Raw genomic sequence first — 19,553 nt, forward strand, 5'->3', positions numbered from 1 at the left:
AGAACTGAACCGTCAGGGGCCCGGGCCTGGAGGTGGGGACACAAAGGCAGGGCTCCCAGGTCAGGAGGGGACTCACAGTGCCCCACCCTGGGCTCCCACCTCAGTGTAAAACATGAGGGCCGACGCATGTAAGAAGGCTCGGTGACACCCCCATCTCATCTGTCACGAGTCCCTCCCCCTGCCCCATGTGGCCGGTCCCAGCCCAGTGCTGGCCCTGACCCCAGGCTTCCTGGAGCCCCCACTCACCCTCCAGCCCCGTCCCCAGGCGCCCAGCTTCTCTCCCTAACACAACCTGGCCAGACAGCTTCCTCCAAAGGTCCTCCCAACTCTGCAGGCTGACCACAGGGATGGTCCTTCCCACTGTGTCTTGCATCCCTGCCCCCTACCCAGGCCATGCTGTCTGGGCCCCCGCAAGCTCGGCATCCCTGGACGCCCCAGTCCACTGCCCCTGCCCACGAGTTGCCTGGGATGCTGTTCCCATCTCGTGGACTTAGGGACCCCTGCTGCGACCCTCCAGGAAGCCTTCCCTACTTCCACCCGGAAGCTTCTGTCCCCCAGCCTCTGTCCCCCACCTAGGAAGACTCCTGGGGCGCCCCTTCCTGGGCTGTGAGCCAGACAGAGACAGAGGTTCCCATGGCCCGTACACAGGCATGTCTGTCCATGGGGCCAGCTGCCTTCTAGAAGCTTTACTTTCTAACACACCTGGAGGAAGTAGAAGGTGGCTATCAGCTGGGGACTCCCAGTGGAGTGTGCTTATTTTAAACATGAGAGGACTGGGAGCGACCTAGGTGCCCACTGGCGGGTGAGTGGATAGAGGGGATGTGGTGCACACGTACGGTGCAATAGTGCTCCGCCACGGAGAGGAACGGAATCGGGCCATTTGCAGGGATGCGGATGGACCTAGAGACGGTCATACAGAGTGAAGTAAGTCAGAAAGAGAAAAACAAATATCGTGTATTAACTCATATATGTGGACTCTAGAAAAATGGTACAGATGAACCTGTGTTTGCAAAGTGGAAATAGAGACACAGGGAGAACAAACGTATGGACACCAAGGGGGGAAAGGGAGGGTGGGATGAACTGGGAGATTGGGACTGACATATATATATACTACTATGTATAAAATAGATAACTAATGATAACCCGCTGTATAGCACAGGGAACTCCACTTCGCTGTACGGTAGAAACTAACACAACATTGTAAAACAACTATAGCCCAATAATAAAAAAACAAACAAACAAAAAATGAGAGGAGTGAAGGTCAAAGAAGGAAAGCAACTTGCCCAGCATCACCCGCCTCCAGGCGATGCCCAGCTCTGAACCCACTGACATGCACTAGTCATACCCCAGGTCCTCCATCAGGCGGGTACCTCCTCCTACAGCCCCAGGCTTGGGACCCTGAGCAGCTGCTGCGGCGGAGGCAGCGGTGCCCACTCCCCACCAGGGACTCTGCCCCCGCGCAGCCCCGGGGAGGCTTCCCGTGCTGCCTCCCCCAGCTGCTGGGGCACCTGGGCACCCCTGCTCGTGTCTGACACTGGGCTCCAGCTGAGGTGAAGACACCTGTCCTGGCTTTTCCCCATTTGAACAGGGCCCTGTGGGACGCTGGCTGGAACCACATTTTGGGAATTGAGTCCAGAGGCTTCTTTAAAAAGGAGAGAAAAGCCAGCAGCCTGCTGGAGGGTGCACAAGGGGGCTGGCAGGTGGCTGGGACCATCTCGCACTCGGGTTACAGGGAAGTTTCCGTTCCTGCCCCTGAGGAAGCTCCCTGGGCCCTGATTGGCTCGGGCTGAGCGGCCTTTGCTCTCTCCCAGGAGAGCCCCGTATAATAGAGACCCGGGCCGTGAGCTCAGACCCGCGGAGGCCGAAGGAAGCGCCTGGGGCTCCCTCTTCCCGGGCCAGGTGTGCCCGCCCAGGTGCCCGGCGGCGCAGGGGGCGCGCCAGGGCCAGGAGGCTGACACGGCCCAGACACCCCACAAGTCCGGCGGCACCCCGAGGCCGCGGGACCCCAGGCGGGGAGAGGGGGCCCCCAGCCCCGCGTCCCCGACCCCGCAATGGCGGGCGAGGCCCGGGCCGGTGGGGACACGGCGCTGCGCCGCCTCCTGAGGCTGCACCGCACGGAGATCGCCGTGGCCGTGGACAGCGCCTTCCCGCTGCTGCACGCGCTGGTCGACCACGACGTGGTCCCCGAGGACAGATTCCAGGTGGGCCCCAACCAGACCAGCAACCCAGCAATGCGCCCCAGCCTTCCCCGCGCCCGCGCCCAGGAGCCGGCAAGGTCGCGGAAGACCCGCTCCAGAGGGGCCCTCCCCAGCCCCGCCCCTCCCCACTCTCCCGCCCCTCCCCTCCCCACTCTCCCGCCCCTCCCCACTCTCCCGCCCACAAGCCCCTCCCCGCCCACAAGCCCCAGGGCCAGGGGTAAGGTCCCTGCCGCTAACGCCGCAGCCTGCCCCACGCCCCACCCGCCAGCGGAGAGAATGGTCTCCAAGACAAGTTCCGGTGCCCCCCCCCCCAGATCCCCAAAGCCCCCTCCCAGCCCTTCCCAAGCCTCCCTCCAGGTTGAGCACAGTCCCCTAAGATGAATTCCAGGTGACCCCCACCTCACCCCAGCACCCCGCTGCCATCCCCACACCTGCCCCAAGCCAAGGGGATGGACACAGGTGCCCAAGTCTCCAGCGGCCTCCTCGGGGTCAGCATTTGCCCTCTGGTCCCGCAGTGGAGGTGGCAGGAAGGGGGGTACCTGGGAAGGGCAGGGCCCCCATTCCCACTTTGCTTCAGGAGACGCTGCGTCTGAAGGAGAAGCAGGGCTGCCCACAGGCCTTCCACGCGCTCCTCTCGTGGCTCCTGACCCAGGACACGGCCGTCATCCTGGACTTCTGGAGGGTTCTCTTCAAGGACTACAACCTGGAGAGATACACCCGGCTGCAGCCCATCCTGGACAGCTTCCCCAAAGGTGGGGGGCACTGGGGGCTGGGGTCCCGGCCGGCTCAGCCTCCCTCACTGGGGCTGGCGGCTGAAGTCATCCTCTGAGCCCCAGCTGGACTGTGTGAGGGGAGGCGCGGGGCTGTTTAGGGAGCCCCGGACATCACCTGGACCATCTTGGCTTCTAAGAGCAAAGAGCTGAGGCCTCACCTGCCCGAACGGGGCGTCAGTTCTGGGCTTGAAGCTCAGCCTCCGGCCCTGCACACGCCCGCAGATGTGGACCTCAGCCAGCCCCGGAAGGGGAGGAGGCCCCCGGCTGGCCCCAAGGCCACCGTGCTGCTGCCCAGGCCCCCCACCAAGAGGAAGGCCCTGGAGGAGCCGAGGGCCACCCCGCCAGCAGCTCTGTCCCCGAGGGGCACCTCCAGCCCAGGTACCCAGCTCGAGGAGCCGGTGGGGTCACAGATCCCCTCATGGAGCCCTACACCCCCTGACCACACCCCCTCCCCAACCTGGTCCGGGCGCATCTGTCCCTCCTGCTTGGCCCAGAGCCAGCCTGGCAGAGGTCCCTCTGGGGACTTGGATGGACACCCTGTATGAGCCCCGCAGCCCTTGTTGACCCCCGGGCCCTGTGAGTAGGCAGGTGGGTGTACTTCCTTTCTCCTGATGTGGACACCAGAGCCCGGTAAAGCAAGAGGACGCACCAGAGTCCGGGAGACCCCACCTGGCACTCTCCCACCTGCCCCCTGGCCTTGGCCCAGCAGCGGGAGGAGGGCCAGGCTGTCCCTGCTCCCCCACAGGATCCCAAGCCAAGGCCAAGCCCTCCAAGAAGTCAGAGAGCAACGCAGAGCCACAGCGCCTCCCGCTGGGCAACGGTGAGCCAGGCCCCAGGTCTGGGGGTCAGGGGCCCGTCTCGGGAGCTGGGAGCATGCTGGCCTGGGGTCACCCCACCTGTGCCCATCTGAGTGCCCCATCCTTCAGGGCCAGCTCGGACTCTGCTTCCTCCGGAGAATCCCCCCTGTCCCTTGACCAGATGCAACCTGGGACCCGGAGACCTCCCGTGGGCCCCTGGTGCCAGCCTGAGGGCAGGCCCTGGGGACCCTGCCTCCCTCCCAGCCCAGCCCAGGGCCACATCCCAGCGTCTCTGTTCATTCCTGCCAGCTGGGTTCGGACGGCTCGTACACCACACACCAGACCACACCACATACGTGTACACACACACGCACACGCACTCCATGGCCCGTCTCTGCACTTACAAGTGGGCTGTCTGTCTGTCTGTGGAGGGGCTGGACCCCCTCCCCGGCCTGCCCTGCGTGGAAAGAAGGAAGGATTCTGCTGCCCAGACGCCCCTCACTCCCCGCTGCGCACGCTCAGGAGCCGTCGTCCCGATAGGTGACCCCCCATTTGGTGCTCCCTTCCCCAGGAATTCAGACCATGTCCGCTTCGGTCCAGAGAGCCATGGCCGTGTCATCTGGGGACGTCCCAGGAGCCCGCGGGGCCGTGGAGGGGATCCTCATCCAGCAGGTGTTTGAGGCAGGTAGACGGCGCTGGGGAGGGGCTGCCAGGGGATCCACGTCCCCGCTCAGCTCCCTGGTGGCTCCAGAGCAGCTGGGACATGGACGAGGCAGCCCCCACTCCCTGCAGGCGGTCTGCCGTCTCTGGAGGGGATGGTCTGGGCAGGGCTTGGGGCACCCTTGGACTCTAAGCTGGACAACCTGCGGCCCCGGCCCCACCCGCCCCATCCTTGCATCTATCTCCTCCTTCCTCCACTCTGGGGACGCTGAGGACCCTGGGAGCTGATGCGGGCTCCAGTCTCACCCACCAGGGATGGTCCCAAGGAGCCCTACAGCAGTTTCCTAGGGCTGTTATGATGAGTTGCCACAAACTGGGTGGCTTAAAGCAACAGAAACGCCAAAATCAAGGTGTGGGCGGGGCCAGGCTTGCTCCCTCAGAGGCTCCAGGGCAGAGTCTTCTCTGCTTCCTGCAGCTCATGGCAACCCCCATGCCCCGGCTTGTAGTCACATCACTCCAGCTCGTCGCCACAGAGCCTCCTCCCTGTGTCTCTCTGCGTCCTCTTCTCTTCTCATAAGGATGCTGTCCTTAGACTTCGGTCCAGGGCAAGCCCATCTTAACATCTGCAAAGACCCTACTTGCACATAAGGCTGCATTCCGAGACTCCAAGCGGACGAGACTTTGGGAGATGCGCTTCCCCCAGCAGAGAATCCCTCCTGTGTCCAGGACCCTGGGCCCAGAGCTGACAGGGGTGGGGTTTGTGGGGGAGGAACAGCAAGCTGTAGAGCCTCCCTGCCAGGCCCCCCGACCCGTCTCCTCCCAGGTGGCTCCAAGAAGTGCATCCAGGTTGGGGGGGAGTTTTACGCTCCCAGCAAGTTTGAAGACCCCGGTGGGGGAAAGAACAAGACCCGAAGCGGCAGCCTGAAGACCCTGGTCCGAGCCAAGGGGACCCAGGCTCCTGCCCCTGTAAGCGCTGCTGGGACCGCCCCTGGGGAGGCCTGGCCCTCGGCCCCCTCCCCCAGCACCCGGGGCAGCAGCTTCACGTCACCTCCGGTGGGGAGCTCTGCTGGGGCTGGGGACTGCCCCTCCCGCCCGAATGCCTCCCCTGCTGGTGACCCTCTCTCTTCTCCCTGGCAGGGTGGAGGCGATTCGAGGGCAGGCCAGCCGGACAGGGCCCCGGGCCCCCCTGCCCTCCCCAGTGAGCCCCAGCTGCACCAGGTAACGCCCAGAGCACCCCCAGGGTCCTGAGGGCGGGGCCTCCTGCCGGTTTGCCACGTGTCCAGGGCAGTTGCTCCAGGGGCGGGAGGGCAGAGGTCTAAGCTTCTGCTCACAGGATGGAGCACCTTATTTTTCATAGTATTTTCTTCTGATAATACCCAACTGTAAAAATTCACGTAAGTTAGAGCAAGTGAGTCCTCCCGGGCTCTTAAAGCCACAGCATTTGGTCCAGCTGCCAGCTGTCCCACGCCTCACAGGTGGGCCCTTGGTGTGGCTGTGTCCCCTGCCAGCAGCCAGGAACCCAAGCACCACGTACGCCCTCGGGCTCCCAGCACCGTTTCTGCCATGGATCCACCAGGCGCTGTGCTGGGCCCCGGGGAACCAAGAAATGAGGAGGACTCGTGCCTGCCCCCAGGAGCTCCTGGGCTGGTGGGGTCTGGGGGGGATTGCTACCATGAGTGCGCCCGTCACTGTGAGGGGCTGCCCAGCTCTGTAGTCCCCGGGGGGCTTCTGAAGGAAGTGGCGTCCAGGGGGGCACGGTGGGTGCCATCCAGGCGAGGGCGCAAGCAGGCCTCAGGCGGAGGGGACAGCGGGTGCCCAGGGCCCACGGGAACACCGCTGGGCCTGCCCCTCCGCCGCCCCGTGGGTGTGGGCGTGCGGTCTTGGGGCCGCTTGGAGCACAGGCACCCGCGAGGAACCAGCCTCCCTTAGGGACCGTTCTTCCCAAGAGGGGCGGCCCAGGAGGGGTTCGGGGCTAGAGCCTCAGAGGCGGAGGGGTCTTGGGGAGCCCTGGGGAGCAGGCAGCCAGGGCGGGGTTTCAGCAGGGAGCAGGCGAGGGGAGTCTCTCGGGGAGGGCGCTGCCCCATCCCGGGTCTCCCAGACGCCGCGTGTGTCTCCCCTGTGTCAGAAGAACGAGGATGAGTGCGCGGCGTGCGGGGACGGCGGGGAGCTCCTCTGCTGCGACGGCTGCCCCCGCGCCTTCCACCTGGCCTGCCTGACCCCGCCGCTGCACCGGATCCCCAGGTGGGCCCGGCACCGGCCTCCCCGCCCGGCCTCGCAGCCTCCTCACTCGCCCGCCCTGAGTGGGAGGCCGCCCAGAAGTCTCTCCACGCCAGGGATGGGCAGTGAGGCCGGCCTGGGAGGGGGCCTTGGCTCAGGTCGCCGGGCGGTGGGGCTGGGGCCCGGGATCCTCCCACCCACCTCCCCGCGTGGCCACGCTGTCCCCCGAGCCTGACCGGCAGGGCCTTGAGGCCCAAGGCAAGGAATGGCCATCCCGTCCCATCTCGCCCCATCTTCCCCCAGCCCAAACCGCCACAAGCAGCTGACCACCAGCACTAAGCAGAGTCTGACTCCAAGTCGGGCTGGGGAGCACAGAGGCCACAGAGCTGCCCCCCAAGGGCCGGGGGGTGCCCATCCTAGGTCCAGCACAAGGCCCCCTGCCCTGGCCCCCCGGGAGAGCGCTGTCACTACCAGCAGCTTCCGCAGGTCAGGGCGACCTGGGTGCGGGGAGGAGCACTGGGTGGGCACTCTCGCCCCGACCCTGCCCTGCTCACCGCATGACCTTGACCGGGTCACATCTCTCTGAGCTAAAACAAGGGGCTCTGGCCAGGCCATCCCTCGTCTCCGCTCAAGGCTGCCTGTCTTCCATTCTCTTCCTTCCTGCCCTTGACCGGCTCCTGTTCTACTGGGCACCGTCCCCCCGGGGAATCGAGGGAGGGTCCCAGGGATGTAACGAGGCCAGCCTAGGGAGGCCCCACCTGCAAGGCAGGGCCCGTGAGAGCCAGGCACAGGCACAGGCCGCTGCAGGTTTGCGGGTGTCGGGAATTCTTGGGGCTCATCTGAGAAGCACGCGGGGGACGTGCCAGGCTGGCGAGGGCTGCCCCACTGGGGTAACTACCCCAGCATCCTGGGCTCTCCTGCTCACCGGCCGGGCAGGCCCTTCCCCTGTGGCTCCGCCCATTCCCCTTAGTTTCCCCATCGGGAAACGGAAAGGGTGACCTGGAGGAGCCCTCAGGCCTCCCCTGTGTTGCGGGCTTGGGAGTCTACCGTCCCCTCTGCCTCGCCCTGCATGTCTCTGGCCGGTGACAACGCGAGCAGCGGGACCTGGAGGTGCGCCAGCTGCCTCCAGGGAAGAGCCCAGCGGGACCTGCCCCGGGCTGAGGAGCCCCGGCCCCAGGAGCCGCCTGCAGAGACCCCGGTACACACAGGCCCACTCCCAGGCCCTCTGTCCGCCGGCTGCCTGCCTCCTGGCCACTCCTGTGGGTCGGGCCTGCCCCAGCCAGAGAGCCATGTGCCCCCCACCCTGGCCTCGCCCCATCAATTCCCCTTTCGCCTGTGGGGCCACGGGGGCGCAGGCCACCGGGAAGCGGCCCTTACAACGGCCCCGCTTCTCAGTACTCTGATTTGGGGGCCTTCAGCTCTGTCAGCCCAACACAGGGGACGCACTTCGACCACCGATAACATTCTCCAAAAATGTTTTAAGTGTTCTGTTACCGCAAAGTCACAACGGATACGATGCGTGCCCCAGCATACGCCGAGTGTGTACTCTGACAGCCCGTGAGGGCCATGGGGCCCCGCCTTTAGATGGGGAAAGGGTCAGGGAACTTGCTGGGACCACAAAGCCAGGAACCGCACCCGGGCCTTTCCCACCTAGTGTGGCGCTCCTTCCCCCGACACCAGCCCCCGGTTCCCGGGGCCCCAGCGGTCATTAACTCCTGGGTGATGCTGGGCAAGTCCCCTGCAACACCTCTGAGAACTGACCCTCCGGTTCCAGGTCCTCCTGGCACTGAGGTCAGCGGGAGAGGAGGCGAGGGGACCGCCCAGGGAGCGCCCCGCTGGAATGGATGTTGCGGTCACCTACAAGCACCTGCTGGCCTCACCTCCTGCAGCCCCCCCGCTTGTGCTGGACCCCTCGGCCCTGCACCCCCTGCTGTGTGTGGGCCCTGAGGGGCAGCAGGTGAGCGGGGTGCTGGGGTCAGGGTGGCTGTCTTCAGGGAGCTCAGGGTCTACAGGGGCAGCCAGGCGAGCCTGAAACAGGACCGTGACAGGCGGGGGTAAGGAGGCAGGATTCAGATGGAGGTTAGGGGTGGGGGTGGGGGCCGGGGGAGGGGGGCTGCCAGGAGCAGCCAGGCTGGCCGGGGGAGGGCGGGTGGAGGAGGCTGGAGGGAGGCCCAGGGGCTCTTGGGGTTGCTAGATTACCCAGAACAAGGTGCGGGCTCTGCGGGGGAGGGTGAAGGGAAGGGGGCTGCTGGAGGGATTCCAGAGGACGCGACCGTTCTCTCATCGCTCTTGAAAGCCCCCTCACAAGGGCAGGACGATAAAGGGGGCAGAGTTCGCAGCCCCAGGTCTCCCAGCCCCTCCTGCCTCCTCGAGCGGACGCCCTTCTGCGTCCCCTTGACTAGCCCTGAAGGGGGTCCGGGTCCACCAAGGGGGACCGAGACGGGGCACCTAGTTTCGCCAAGCTGCAGCCCAAAGGTGCTGGGGCGCCCTTGACCTCTCCAGGCCTGGATCCCGAAACCTCGGACTCGCCCCCCACCCCGTGCGCCCCTCCCAGACGTTCAAGCCCGGGCGGGGTCCCGGGGCCGTGCGCCCCTCCCCGGCCCCCGGTCACCCCGCCGTGGTGCGTCTGCAGGGCCCGGCGCCCGGCGCGAGGTGCGGGGTGTGCGGGGACGGCGCGGACGCGCTTCGGTGCTCACACTGCGCCGCCGCCTTCCACTGGCGCTGCCACTACCCCGCCGGCGCTGCCCGGCCCGGGTGAGTGCGGGGCCGGGACCGGGAGGGGGAGGGGGAGGGGGAGGGGGAGGGGGGGAGGCCCGGCGCCCCCCAACGGCTTTAAGATTCCGGTGTCCAGAGGGCACTCCCAGCCCTGCCCCAGCCCCGGCAGCGTGCAGCCTCTCCTCCCCTCGCCAGGGCCGCCCTGCGCTGCAGATCCTGCTCCGGAGACCCCGCCCCGGCCCCCGGGGAGGGGGCGCCCGCCGCGAGTCCCGCCCCGAGCCCCGCCCGCCCGGCTCCCGGGACCCCCAAGCTCATCGCCAAAGCCGCCGCCGCCGGCCCTGGGGCGCAGGTGAGGGGCGACGCCGCGGGGCTGGGGGTGGGGAAGCACATCTCCAGGGGAGGCCCCGGGCGCCAGCTTCGCGGGTGTGCCCCAAACCTCCTGACCGTGTGTTCATTCTGTACTTACGATATATTTGTTTAAATCGACTCCCGTCTGATAACTTAAATCTGCCGAAAAAGGCAACCCTCCCAAGCCACAGTGGCTATGAAGCCGCCGGTTGGTTGCAGGCCCAGAGCTCCCCTAACCCCCCAGCTGCCCTGGCCCCTTCCGCACCCCCCAGAGTGCCCCGTGCAGGGAGCGCCGTCCTCGGGGTGGGGCGGGGGCAGGGGAGAGTGGGAGGAGGCGCCACACCAGGAGTGAGCACGTGTGGCTCCACCCGTGTCATCTCGCCTCCAATCCTCCAGCAGCCTTGGGCCCTGGGACCTTGGGGAGGAGTGACTAGCCTCACTGAACCTTCACTTCCCAGGGCTCCCTCAGAGCCGGGGCGGGGCGGGGGGGTCCTGTGTGTCTCCTGCTCAGAGGCCTGCAGAAGGTGGCGCATCTGCCCCGACTGCCCGCAGCAGGGGCCTTCCTGCCCACATCCCTGCCCCTGAAGAATCCTCGGGGGCCCAGGGTGGTGATGTCCTGCCCCCGTCCATGGTCCATCCTACCTCCCAGTCCCGCCTCGTAATCCCCTGCACACACAGTGGGTGACAGGGCACCCCAGGCACTGGGCACAAGAGGGCTCACACCTACTGGCGTTCCGCTCCTTCTGGAAGCCTCGCTCCTCATCCCCACCCCTCTGCACTGTGCGTGCCAAGCCCTCACCCAGGGCTGGTGGCATCAAGGGCTGGAGGAGGTGCCGAGATTTGGCTGATTTCAGCTACAAACTGGGCGATTGCATATGGCTCCACTTAGTATGGCCTCGCTCCTCCTAGCCTGCGAGCCAGCGGGAGTGTGCCACGTCCCCGGCTCTGGCCCTCGCCCCTCAGGGGCACGGTTGGCCCCGCAGGCTTGTTGGGTGCCTGAAGGGCTGGAGTGGGAGCAGGCTCTTTCCTGTCTGGGCCTCACGTTTCCCATCGGTGACAGGGTCCCTTCCAGCTGGTCCTTGCCCCAGAGGGGTGGCAGGGACCTGGGCAGGCAGCCCCGAGCTCGCCTGTGCCCCCTCGCCTCCGGAGCTGGATGTTAGAATTCAGTTCCCAGGGTCCCGCCTGGAGGAGCGCGCAGCACCCCGCTGCCCTGGCACGGACACCGCCCTAACCCCTGCTGCTGCCTCTGTAGGGAGCCCTGCTTCCGAGGGGATGAGCCCGGCAGGGCTGCGGAAGTTGGGTTGACCTCCTCCCGTTTCTGGGTTCCAGGCGGGGGACGATTCTGCTGCTCATGAGCCGGTTCTGCACAGGGATGACCTGGAGTCCCTCCTGAGTGAGGTAACACGTCACCTGGCTGGGGCTGCACCTGCCCCCCTCTGCCTCCGCCTCCACGGCCTCTGGAGCAGCCAGCTCCCGGGCCACGGGAGCAGCTGGAGACCCCTGTTCTGGGCACACTGGACACCACAGGCCCGCGTCACCCCAGATGGCGCTGGGCCCTCCACGCACCAACGACCCAGAGCGGGCCCCGAGCTGCTCCCCTTTCTAGCTGCCCTGGAGGTCCCGGGGGCCTGGACCCTGGAGAGCTGGCGGCTGCAGGAACCGGCACCAGGGCCACTGAAGCCTGATGCGGAGGCCGTGACTCTCCCCCGGGGTGGGGGTGGGAGCTAGGCACTCTGGGACCACGCCCCCTCGCAGATCCCTCCCTCCCCCTCCTCAACCCAGGCCCCTCCACCCGATGATGAACAGCTAGAATCACGGGGAAGAAAAGGTGGCTTTTAGAAAAGGTTAAAGTCCTCCAGCCACCCCCAGGCCCCAGGTGGCTAGTATGTGTCCTCAGGGCCCTGGCGTGGCACGGTGGGGATCCCAGCTGACCACGGGGGCCCTGCCTTGGGTGGTGGGCCAAGCACGGGCAGGTCCCAGACACTGAAGCTGTCTTTAGAGGCCCCAAGAGGGCCAGGGGTGACCCGAGGTGCCAATATAGGTGGGCAGAGTGGGGCACAAGCCCCTGTGGAGCAGGTCACCCCCGTTCTGTTGGAATCTCGGGCATTCCCACGGCTCCCCCAGTCCCGCTGGAGCGCCAGGCCCTGCGCAGAGCTGGGCAGAGTGAGGGAAGGAGCTGGCCCTGCCGAGACACCCGGGAAGAGGCCACCAGTTGGCAGAACAGCCGTGGTGGCTGTGCCTGGGCTTACGGGAAGCTCGGAGGAGCGTGGGATGAGGCGTGCCCCCCGACCGACGTCCGGTGGGGCCTCAGGCCTGTTTCCGCACCTTTGAATAGGAGGGCTGGGTTGGATGGCGCCTTCCCATCACGATGTTTATGACTCAGGTGGCCCCGGAGGCCAGGGCAGGCCGGATGTGGGCCCGGCAGGCACACCTGTCCCCTGAGGTTCTGGCCAGGGCCCAAGCCCCGCTCTCTGCTCTGTCCCGCAGCACTCCTTTGACGGCATCCTGCAGTGGGCCATCCAGAGCATGTCCCGCCCGGTGGCCGAGGCGCCCACCTTCCCCTCCTGATCCAGGACCCCAGCCTTCGGGCGGCATGGGAGGAGGAGGGGAGGCACCGGAGGACGCTGCCAGAGCCGGAGCAGACCTCATACGCACGGCCACTGGCTTGGAAAGGGACCGAGGGGGAGGTTAGGACCAGGAACTGAGATGTTCCGAGTGCCGTCAACAGTCAGCTTGTCAGCAGCCGTGCCTGTGGTGGCACAAAGCCATCGTGTGCGCTGAAATTAAAGTCACTTGTGTGGGTTCGACATGCTCTCCAGTACAGTGTGCTTGTTTCGGGGGTGGGGGTCTGTTGCCCTGTGTTTCTGGTGCCCGTCGTGTAGGCCGATTTGGCTGTAACGGGAAGAGAATGCTGTGAGCAGAATCCCTCTGTTCCATCCTCTGCTGGAGCCCCCAGGGCCTTGCCCCGCCCCCAGCACAGCCCCTGCCCCGCGTGGTCTGGTCCCGCCCACCTCTGCCCACCCCCCACGTGCTCCTACCTCCTCTGCTCCTCGCAGGGCCAAGCTCATCCCCACCCCAGGGCCTTTGCACGGGCTGCCCCTTCTGCTCGGAGTTCCCCTGCCTCGGTGCTTCGCGCGCCTGTTTTCTCACCTGTGAGATCTCAGCTCCTCATTCATTCATTCAGAGTCATTTATTCAGGAAACCTTTACTGTGGCTCTTCTATACGCTGAGCATTAGGGGTCCTAGAGGGACATTCCGGTGACAGATCACTCACAAGAGGAGGTGACCTCAGACAGAAGCAGGAAACGGGACAGGGGTCAGGGGGCTGGAGTGTGCCAGGGGAGGGGCTGGAAGCTAGAGTGGTGTGTCCGGGACAGACATCAGGTCAGGTGACGGGGGCACAGTGTGCCGCTGTGGACAGCGCTATGTTTATTTTGCTCGTGGCGCCCACCACCGGGAGACAGCCCGTCAGAACTGAGTTCTTTCCTAGTGGTGTCTGTCTCCCCTGAAAGCGGCCACTGCGGGACCTGGGACCCTGTGTTGTTCTCAGCCATGTCCCCAGGACCTGGCACAGCTGCTGGGTCGGTGTTGGTGGAAGGAGATGGCAGGGCTGTCGTAGCCCCCACCTGCAGAGCCCCCCGTGGTAGAAGCCCTGACGGGGGTCAGAGCCCTGGGGAGGGAGGGGTAGCTGCAGGCCTCATGTGCGTTGGGGGCAGAGGTGGGATGTGTGCTGATTTGGCACCTGTGGCTTGTGTCCCCACCCCGGGCGGGGGGGCCGGCAGGGAGTAGCAGCAGGAATGGGGGTCCCAGCTCAGGACACACAGCCCTTGGACTTCTGGGGGTCTCGTGGCTCACTCAGACCCTCTGGAGCCCCTCTGTGCCGGGCACACATTAGGTAGCCTCTGCGGGGGAGGGAGAGGGCATGTCGGCCCACCCAGGACAGCACTGGGGAGGGGCTGGCCGATGCCCTCCAGCGTAGGGGGTGACTGCCCCAGGCCACAAGGTCGAGTCGTTTATTCAAACAGGGACCCACTGCTGAGGACACTAGTGTCATATGAATGAGTAGGCAGCTGTTCCAGGCCAGGCCCGGCTAGGCGGGCAGCAGTGGGACGGAGGGAAGTGGGCAGTGATGGCAGGAGGGACACAGCAGCCGTGGTCACATGTGGAGCGTCCCAGCTTGGAGGCCGGGTCACGTTTGTGGACAAGGGAAGAGCCAGAGGAGGGAGGAGACCAGAGTCGAGGCTTGGCGGGTGGGGGGAACGCCCCGAGCAGGGTCCTCCGGGGCCGGGGGAAGGCAGGGGAGGAATGGAGCGGAGGCCCTTCCCGACTGGGGGGGCCCTGCTTACCCGAGAGCTGCTCCTCCCCACAGAGGCCAGCTGCTGTCTCTGCCCCCGGCCGCCACCCACCCACAGGACGAAGCAGGGCTGGATGAAGTCTGCGGAGGCCGGTGGGGACGACGTGGTGTGGGTGCCCCGGCAGTGCTGGAGGGGTATACCGGGGAGCTGACCAGGGTGAACCCAGGTGTCACAGACACCCAGCGCGCCGTTGTCACACCCTCCCAGGAGCCCCACCGCGGCTGAGCACAGCCGCGGCAGCCCCGGCGCCACTGGGTCTCACGCTGGGCTCTGGAGACCCGGCTCATCAGAAGCCTTCTACGGACGGGTCCACGGAGACCCTCCACCGGGGGCTCAGTGCTCCCCTTGGTGGCCTGCACTGCACCCGTGTCACTTCCCACAAGTTCAGGAAATGTCACTGTCGGGCGTTGAGCACGGGGTGGGGGGGGCTCGCGGCAGTCCCGAGTCCGTCTGTCTGTCCGTCCGTGGTGTGCGTGGAAGGAAGTGTGGGAAGCAGGAGGCACGCAGGGGCCGTGAGCTGCATCCTTCCCTGCCGTCAGCAGCCTGAGTTTGCTGGTGCTGCGTTTGTCCCGCATTTTAAGCGTAGTGGACACGAGGACCAGAGGACGACTGTCCAGTGCAGGGCCCGCCCTGCTGCAGCCCCTGCGCGTTGCTTTCCTCCTCAGGGGCCGACCGTCCATCCCCTGCTCCCGTCTGTCTGTCTGTGGGGCTGGAAGCCGGTCTTGCTCATCCAGCACCGAACGACTGCCGGCTACGTAACGCCCTGAAGCGTGTGTCTGCCCAGTGGGTGAGAGGGCATCAGTCAGCGGTGTCATTTGTACATCCTGTCCCCGGGCTCGTTTCTTGGGCTGCTGTGATAAAGTGCCACAGACTGGGGGGCTCAAATAACAGACGTCTATTCTCTCCCAGTCCTGGAGGCTGAAGTCCGAGGTCCGGGTGCGGCAGGGCTGGTCCCTCCCAAAGTCCCCCTCCTGGGCATGTAGACCACTGTCTCTTCCCTGGGTCCTCACATGGTTGTCCCTCTGTGCAGGTCAGTGTCCTGATCTCCTCTTCTCATGAGGACACCGGGGCCCATCCTAACAACCCCATTTATCTTGGCCACCTCCGTGAGATCCTGCTTCCAAGTACAGCCACGTTCTGAGGTGCTGCAGGCTGAAGCTTCAACATGCGGGTTGGGTGGGGACACAGACGCTGTCCTTGACCGGACTCCGCTCAGGCTCCTCTGAATCAGCTCAGACTTGGCCTCTGCCCTTGGTCCTTAGTTTTGGCAAGAATCTTGCCAAGTCAGTTTCGGGGAAACCCCACCCTTGGACTCTGATGTCTCTCGATATCTGCTGCATTTCTCATCCCCACCCTCAATAGCTGGTCACCTGGCCTGCCCTCAGGAAGGGTCCCGTCGAGGGGCTTAGCCGCATCCCCTCACCTCAGCGTTTGCTCTTTGTAATTTCCATCCACTGGCCTCACCTTGCTCCTTGGCCATAAATCCCCACTTTCCAGGTTGTATTCAGAGTTGAGCCGGACCTCTCTACCCTCCTGCAAACCCCATTGCAGGGGTCCCCCTAGAATAAAGTTCCTTACCACCTTAGCAAGTGTCACGAGTACCTGTTTCTTTAACAGGGACAGGATTTGGCCATGACCCCAACGTCGCTCTTTCCATCTGCACGAGGCTGGCAAAGGTCTTATTTTCCCCCACTTGGTTGGAGGCTTAGCTGTCAGTGTTCTGAAATTGATAACAATTTGTGAACAAGGGGTGTGAATTTCATACCATATCGTGCTGGACCCCTGGACGGGGTCGGGGGTCATCGCTAACAAGCAGTGAAGAGCCCAGTGCAGGCGGACGTGTCAGGGGCTTGGTGGGCTTGGGAGCAGACAGTGCTCTGGACACGGTCAGAGTCGAGATAACCGAGCGGGGCTGAGCTCTTGGCTGGTGGTCTGAACTGGACTGGACGCAGCCTCATTCACCCCGTCAGCCGAGCTCCGGTCATCTGTCAACCTGCAGCTTCCAGGATGGTCGCCTCACCTCTGTTAATTCTCTCGGGACTTGCAGCCCCTCTGGGAGGTTGGTGGCAGCACCGCAGGCAGGGGTCTCACAGGGGTCCCGGGGACAGGTGCTCAGGGGGGACCTGGTCCCCAGGGGGGCTCTGATGGCCGCTCTGTTCCACCTGCGGCTTTTCCTGCAGCCTGGCTCTAAGCTGCCGGGTAACTGATGTCCACAATGGTGAGCTCCATGCAACCCCGCTGAAGCCCCCCAGCCCTCCGACAGAGACCACCCACCAGAGGACGCCCATCCCAAGCATAACACATCCCAGTCTCAGGGAACCCCCTCGTTCTCGCCACGGCCTCCTCTCCATCCCTTCAGGGCACAGTCCCCTTTGCCTGGTCACTTGCTCTCTGACCATCCCCTCCAGACAGCGTGTGCCAGGGGCAGGTTTGCACAGAGCCCAGGCCGGCCAGCGCCGCACAATTAGTGAATCCGACTCTGAAAATGGACTAAACGTTCAGTATCCAAGGAGAAATAAACCCAGAGATTGGGATGTTATCCAGACAGACAATAAGAATGATAAACACAAGCCCGGTGGGTGAACAGATACTTATTAAATTATATTTATATATATGTAAAATCTATGTATACACACAGAGTGCATATATATATATATATATACACTCTGTTTATCCATCTCCTTATCTCTTTATGTATAGAGAGAGCGTGTATGTGTGTACTTAGAAAGTGTCTATCTATCTACGTATCTATCTATCTATGACAGAGTATGTATAGTTGACCCTTGAACAACTCAGGAGTTACCCCTGTACAGCTGAAAATCTGAGCATAACTTTTGACTCCCTTGAAACTTAATTACTAATAGTCTACTGTTGATCAGAAGTCTTACCGATAATATAAACAGTTGATTAACGTGTATTTTGTATGTAATATGTATATATACATATATTTTATGCATTCATGATGTACTTAACTTTTTCTTAACTTTTTGGATAATTCTAGGTTATGTGGCTCGTCTGCAAGTTTTTTTAAATGGTCACAAATTTCCAAAAGTTTTTCCAATGTATTTACTGAAAAAAATCTGCATTTAAATGGACCCACAGTTCAAACCCATGTTTTCAAGGGTCCCCTGTATATACATATACATTTAGAAAGTGTATATTTATATATATAGACAGAATATATATAAAAAGAGAGCATATGTATATAGACATATGTATGAATATATGTGTGTACACGCGTACATATGTGCATATGTACATGTGTGTGTATATGCGTGTATGTGTGTGTAGAGGGGAATACTGGAAGAAAACACTGAAAAGATGAAGACAGTGTGTTGAAACAAGGATTATAGATGATTTTTCCTTTGTAAACTGTTCCGTCACTCTGGTTGATTTTTAAATAACTTAAAAAGTATGATTTCCAAAAGGCACAGCCGCTTCCCACCGTGTCCCAGTGTCCTGGCCGAGGCGGGCTGGCGCTGCAGGTGGCCAGGCTGTGCTCTCCGTGGCTGGGCAGTCGCCCCCCTTCTGCCCCGAGCCCAGCTGCCTGGTTCCACGGATCCCTGCACGAGCGGATGTGGGAAAGCCAAGGGCGTCCTCCTCCCACGTGTTGAAGGGCAGCGTTCCATCCCAAGGAGGCGGAACTCCTGGCACCCTGTTCTCTGTAAATGGCTCCCGTCATTCCAAGAGGGGTCGACGTTACTTTAGGGGGCGATCAGGGGCAGCCCCAGGGATGGGGGTGGGACAGGCGCCGCAGCAGTGCTGCCAGAGCTAAAGGGGTGCCCAGGAGGGCAGGGCGGCAGGGGGAAGAGGATCTCCAGCCCCGACTGCCTCCCCATCTCCCATGGGGTGCAGGAGCCCCCCTCCCTCGTCCCCCACCCCCACGCCCAGACCCTCCTGCTGGGCCTCTTAGACACCTCACAGATCCGTCCCCTCTCTACCGTCACCGCCCCAGAACAGCCATCACTGCTCATGGCCCCCAGATGCACCCCTCCCTCCATCCTCCACTCAGAGCCGTCCTCCTGAAATGCCTACCCTGTCCTGAATGGAACCTTCAGGGGGCTGGAGAGGGGGGACACGGGGCCATCTTACTGCTCTCTCTGCCTCAGTGCACGCTTGAATCCTCCACGGCAAAATGGAAAAGCAAGCCAACAAACCCCAGACCGCGGGCCTTCAAGGCTCTCCCGAGTTGCAGGGGGATGATCAAAACCCCTATTCTGCTTTCAGCCAGGTCTGCCCTGCCTCTCTCCCGGAGGGGCCATCCTGAGCACTCATGGTCCACCCGTCCCCCACCTCCCTGGGCAAGGTCCCCTCCCCGCGTCTCTGTCCAACTTTGTACCCCATGTGCAGTACCTGTGTCTCCTGGGCTCACTGACTATGAGCCTGGAGCCGGCAGACAAGGCTTGTGGTTGGAACCCAGGAAAGGGTCGTCCCTGTGGTTGACGGGCTGGGATCTGAAGTGCTTCTGCAGCCGGTGCGAACAACCAGGCTGGGCCAGTACAAGGTCGGGGTCCCCCAGTATGCAAGCCGATCTACTCCTCACAGTCTTCCAGAAGAACCCCGGGCATAAACACGGGCCCCCCCCGGCCAAGCGTTGAGTGGTCCTGAGGCCTCAGCAGATGTGCCTGGTGGGAGAGGAGGGGTCAGGCTGGCTGAAAAGTGGATCCCCACATCCCTCCCTCACCCCAGCAGAGGTCAGGAGCTCTACTCTGGAGGTCAGGCAGAGTGTCTGGACCTGGGAATGCCATAAACAACTGAGGCAAGGGGTCCACGTGGAAAGTGCGTGGCCGGATCAGCAGGCAGAAGGCCGCATGCGGGGCTCCACCCCCTCTTCCTTCAGCTCCTGACCCGATCTTCCCGCCAGACAAGAGACTGGAAGATTCTTTTCTTGAATCTGACCAACCTAAAGGGACAACAGTTCTGGAGGATACCCAAAAAATGGCCCAGAAAGCTCACCCTACAGCAAGACTCAACAACCAAAAGTCACCTGTCACATTCAGAGGTTCTACCTCTTAATCACAGACAGCCAAGGATTCCCAGACATTAAAGAAGGCCCCTAGGATGGCAGAGACCAAGACAAAAGGAAAGAAAGAAAGCAGCACAGATGAAAAGAGACTCAGAAGGGAGGAATGAATGTTAAAAAAATCAAATAAAACTATAAGATTCTTAGAGAGATAGGCCCTGTATTCATGAAAGAAGAACAAGACTCTGTTAAAAGGAACAGCTCTTGGAAATCAAAACCATGATGGCAGAAATGGAGAACTTTACACCAGGTTGGCATAGCAAGCTGAAGAAAGCTCTCTGAACGTACAGCAAAAATGAGTTATAAAATAGGAAAGTCAAACTAAGACTTTCTAAAAATGGAAAGTAAAACTATATAGGATATCAAAATGTAAATACCAGGAGTTCCAGAAAGAGTAAGGGGAAAATGCAGAGAGGAAAGAGTTGTCGGGGAAATGGTGCAGGAACTTGTCCCAGATAGAACACACG

At 62.8% G+C, this 19,553-nt stretch overlaps 1 protein-coding gene across 1 annotated transcript; it reads left to right on the forward strand.

Moving 5' to 3' along the window:
• Window positions 1-2,024: 2,024 nt before the first annotated feature.
• Window positions 2,025-12,515, forward strand: AIRE (autoimmune regulator). The gene is made up of 14 exons (XM_059922314.1): window positions 2,025-2,201; window positions 2,776-2,950; window positions 3,194-3,349; window positions 3,717-3,791; window positions 4,340-4,453; window positions 5,252-5,394; window positions 5,566-5,646; window positions 6,554-6,669; window positions 7,744-7,843; window positions 8,420-8,602; window positions 9,278-9,399; window positions 9,556-9,709; window positions 11,038-11,106; window positions 12,196-12,515. Exons 1-14 carry the CDS (start codon window positions 2,052-2,054, stop codon window positions 12,274-12,276), a joined length of 1,719 nt encoding a protein of 572 aa, XP_059778297.1. The 5' UTR covers window positions 2,025-2,051; the 3' UTR covers window positions 12,277-12,515.
• The last annotated feature ends 7,038 nt before the right edge of the window (window positions 12,516-19,553 follow it).

Source organism: Balaenoptera ricei, chromosome 4, assembly GCF_028023285.1.
Source record: "Balaenoptera ricei isolate mBalRic1 chromosome 4, mBalRic1.hap2, whole genome shotgun sequence".
NCBI classification, from domain to species: domain Eukaryota; kingdom Metazoa; phylum Chordata; class Mammalia; order Artiodactyla; family Balaenopteridae; genus Balaenoptera; species Balaenoptera ricei.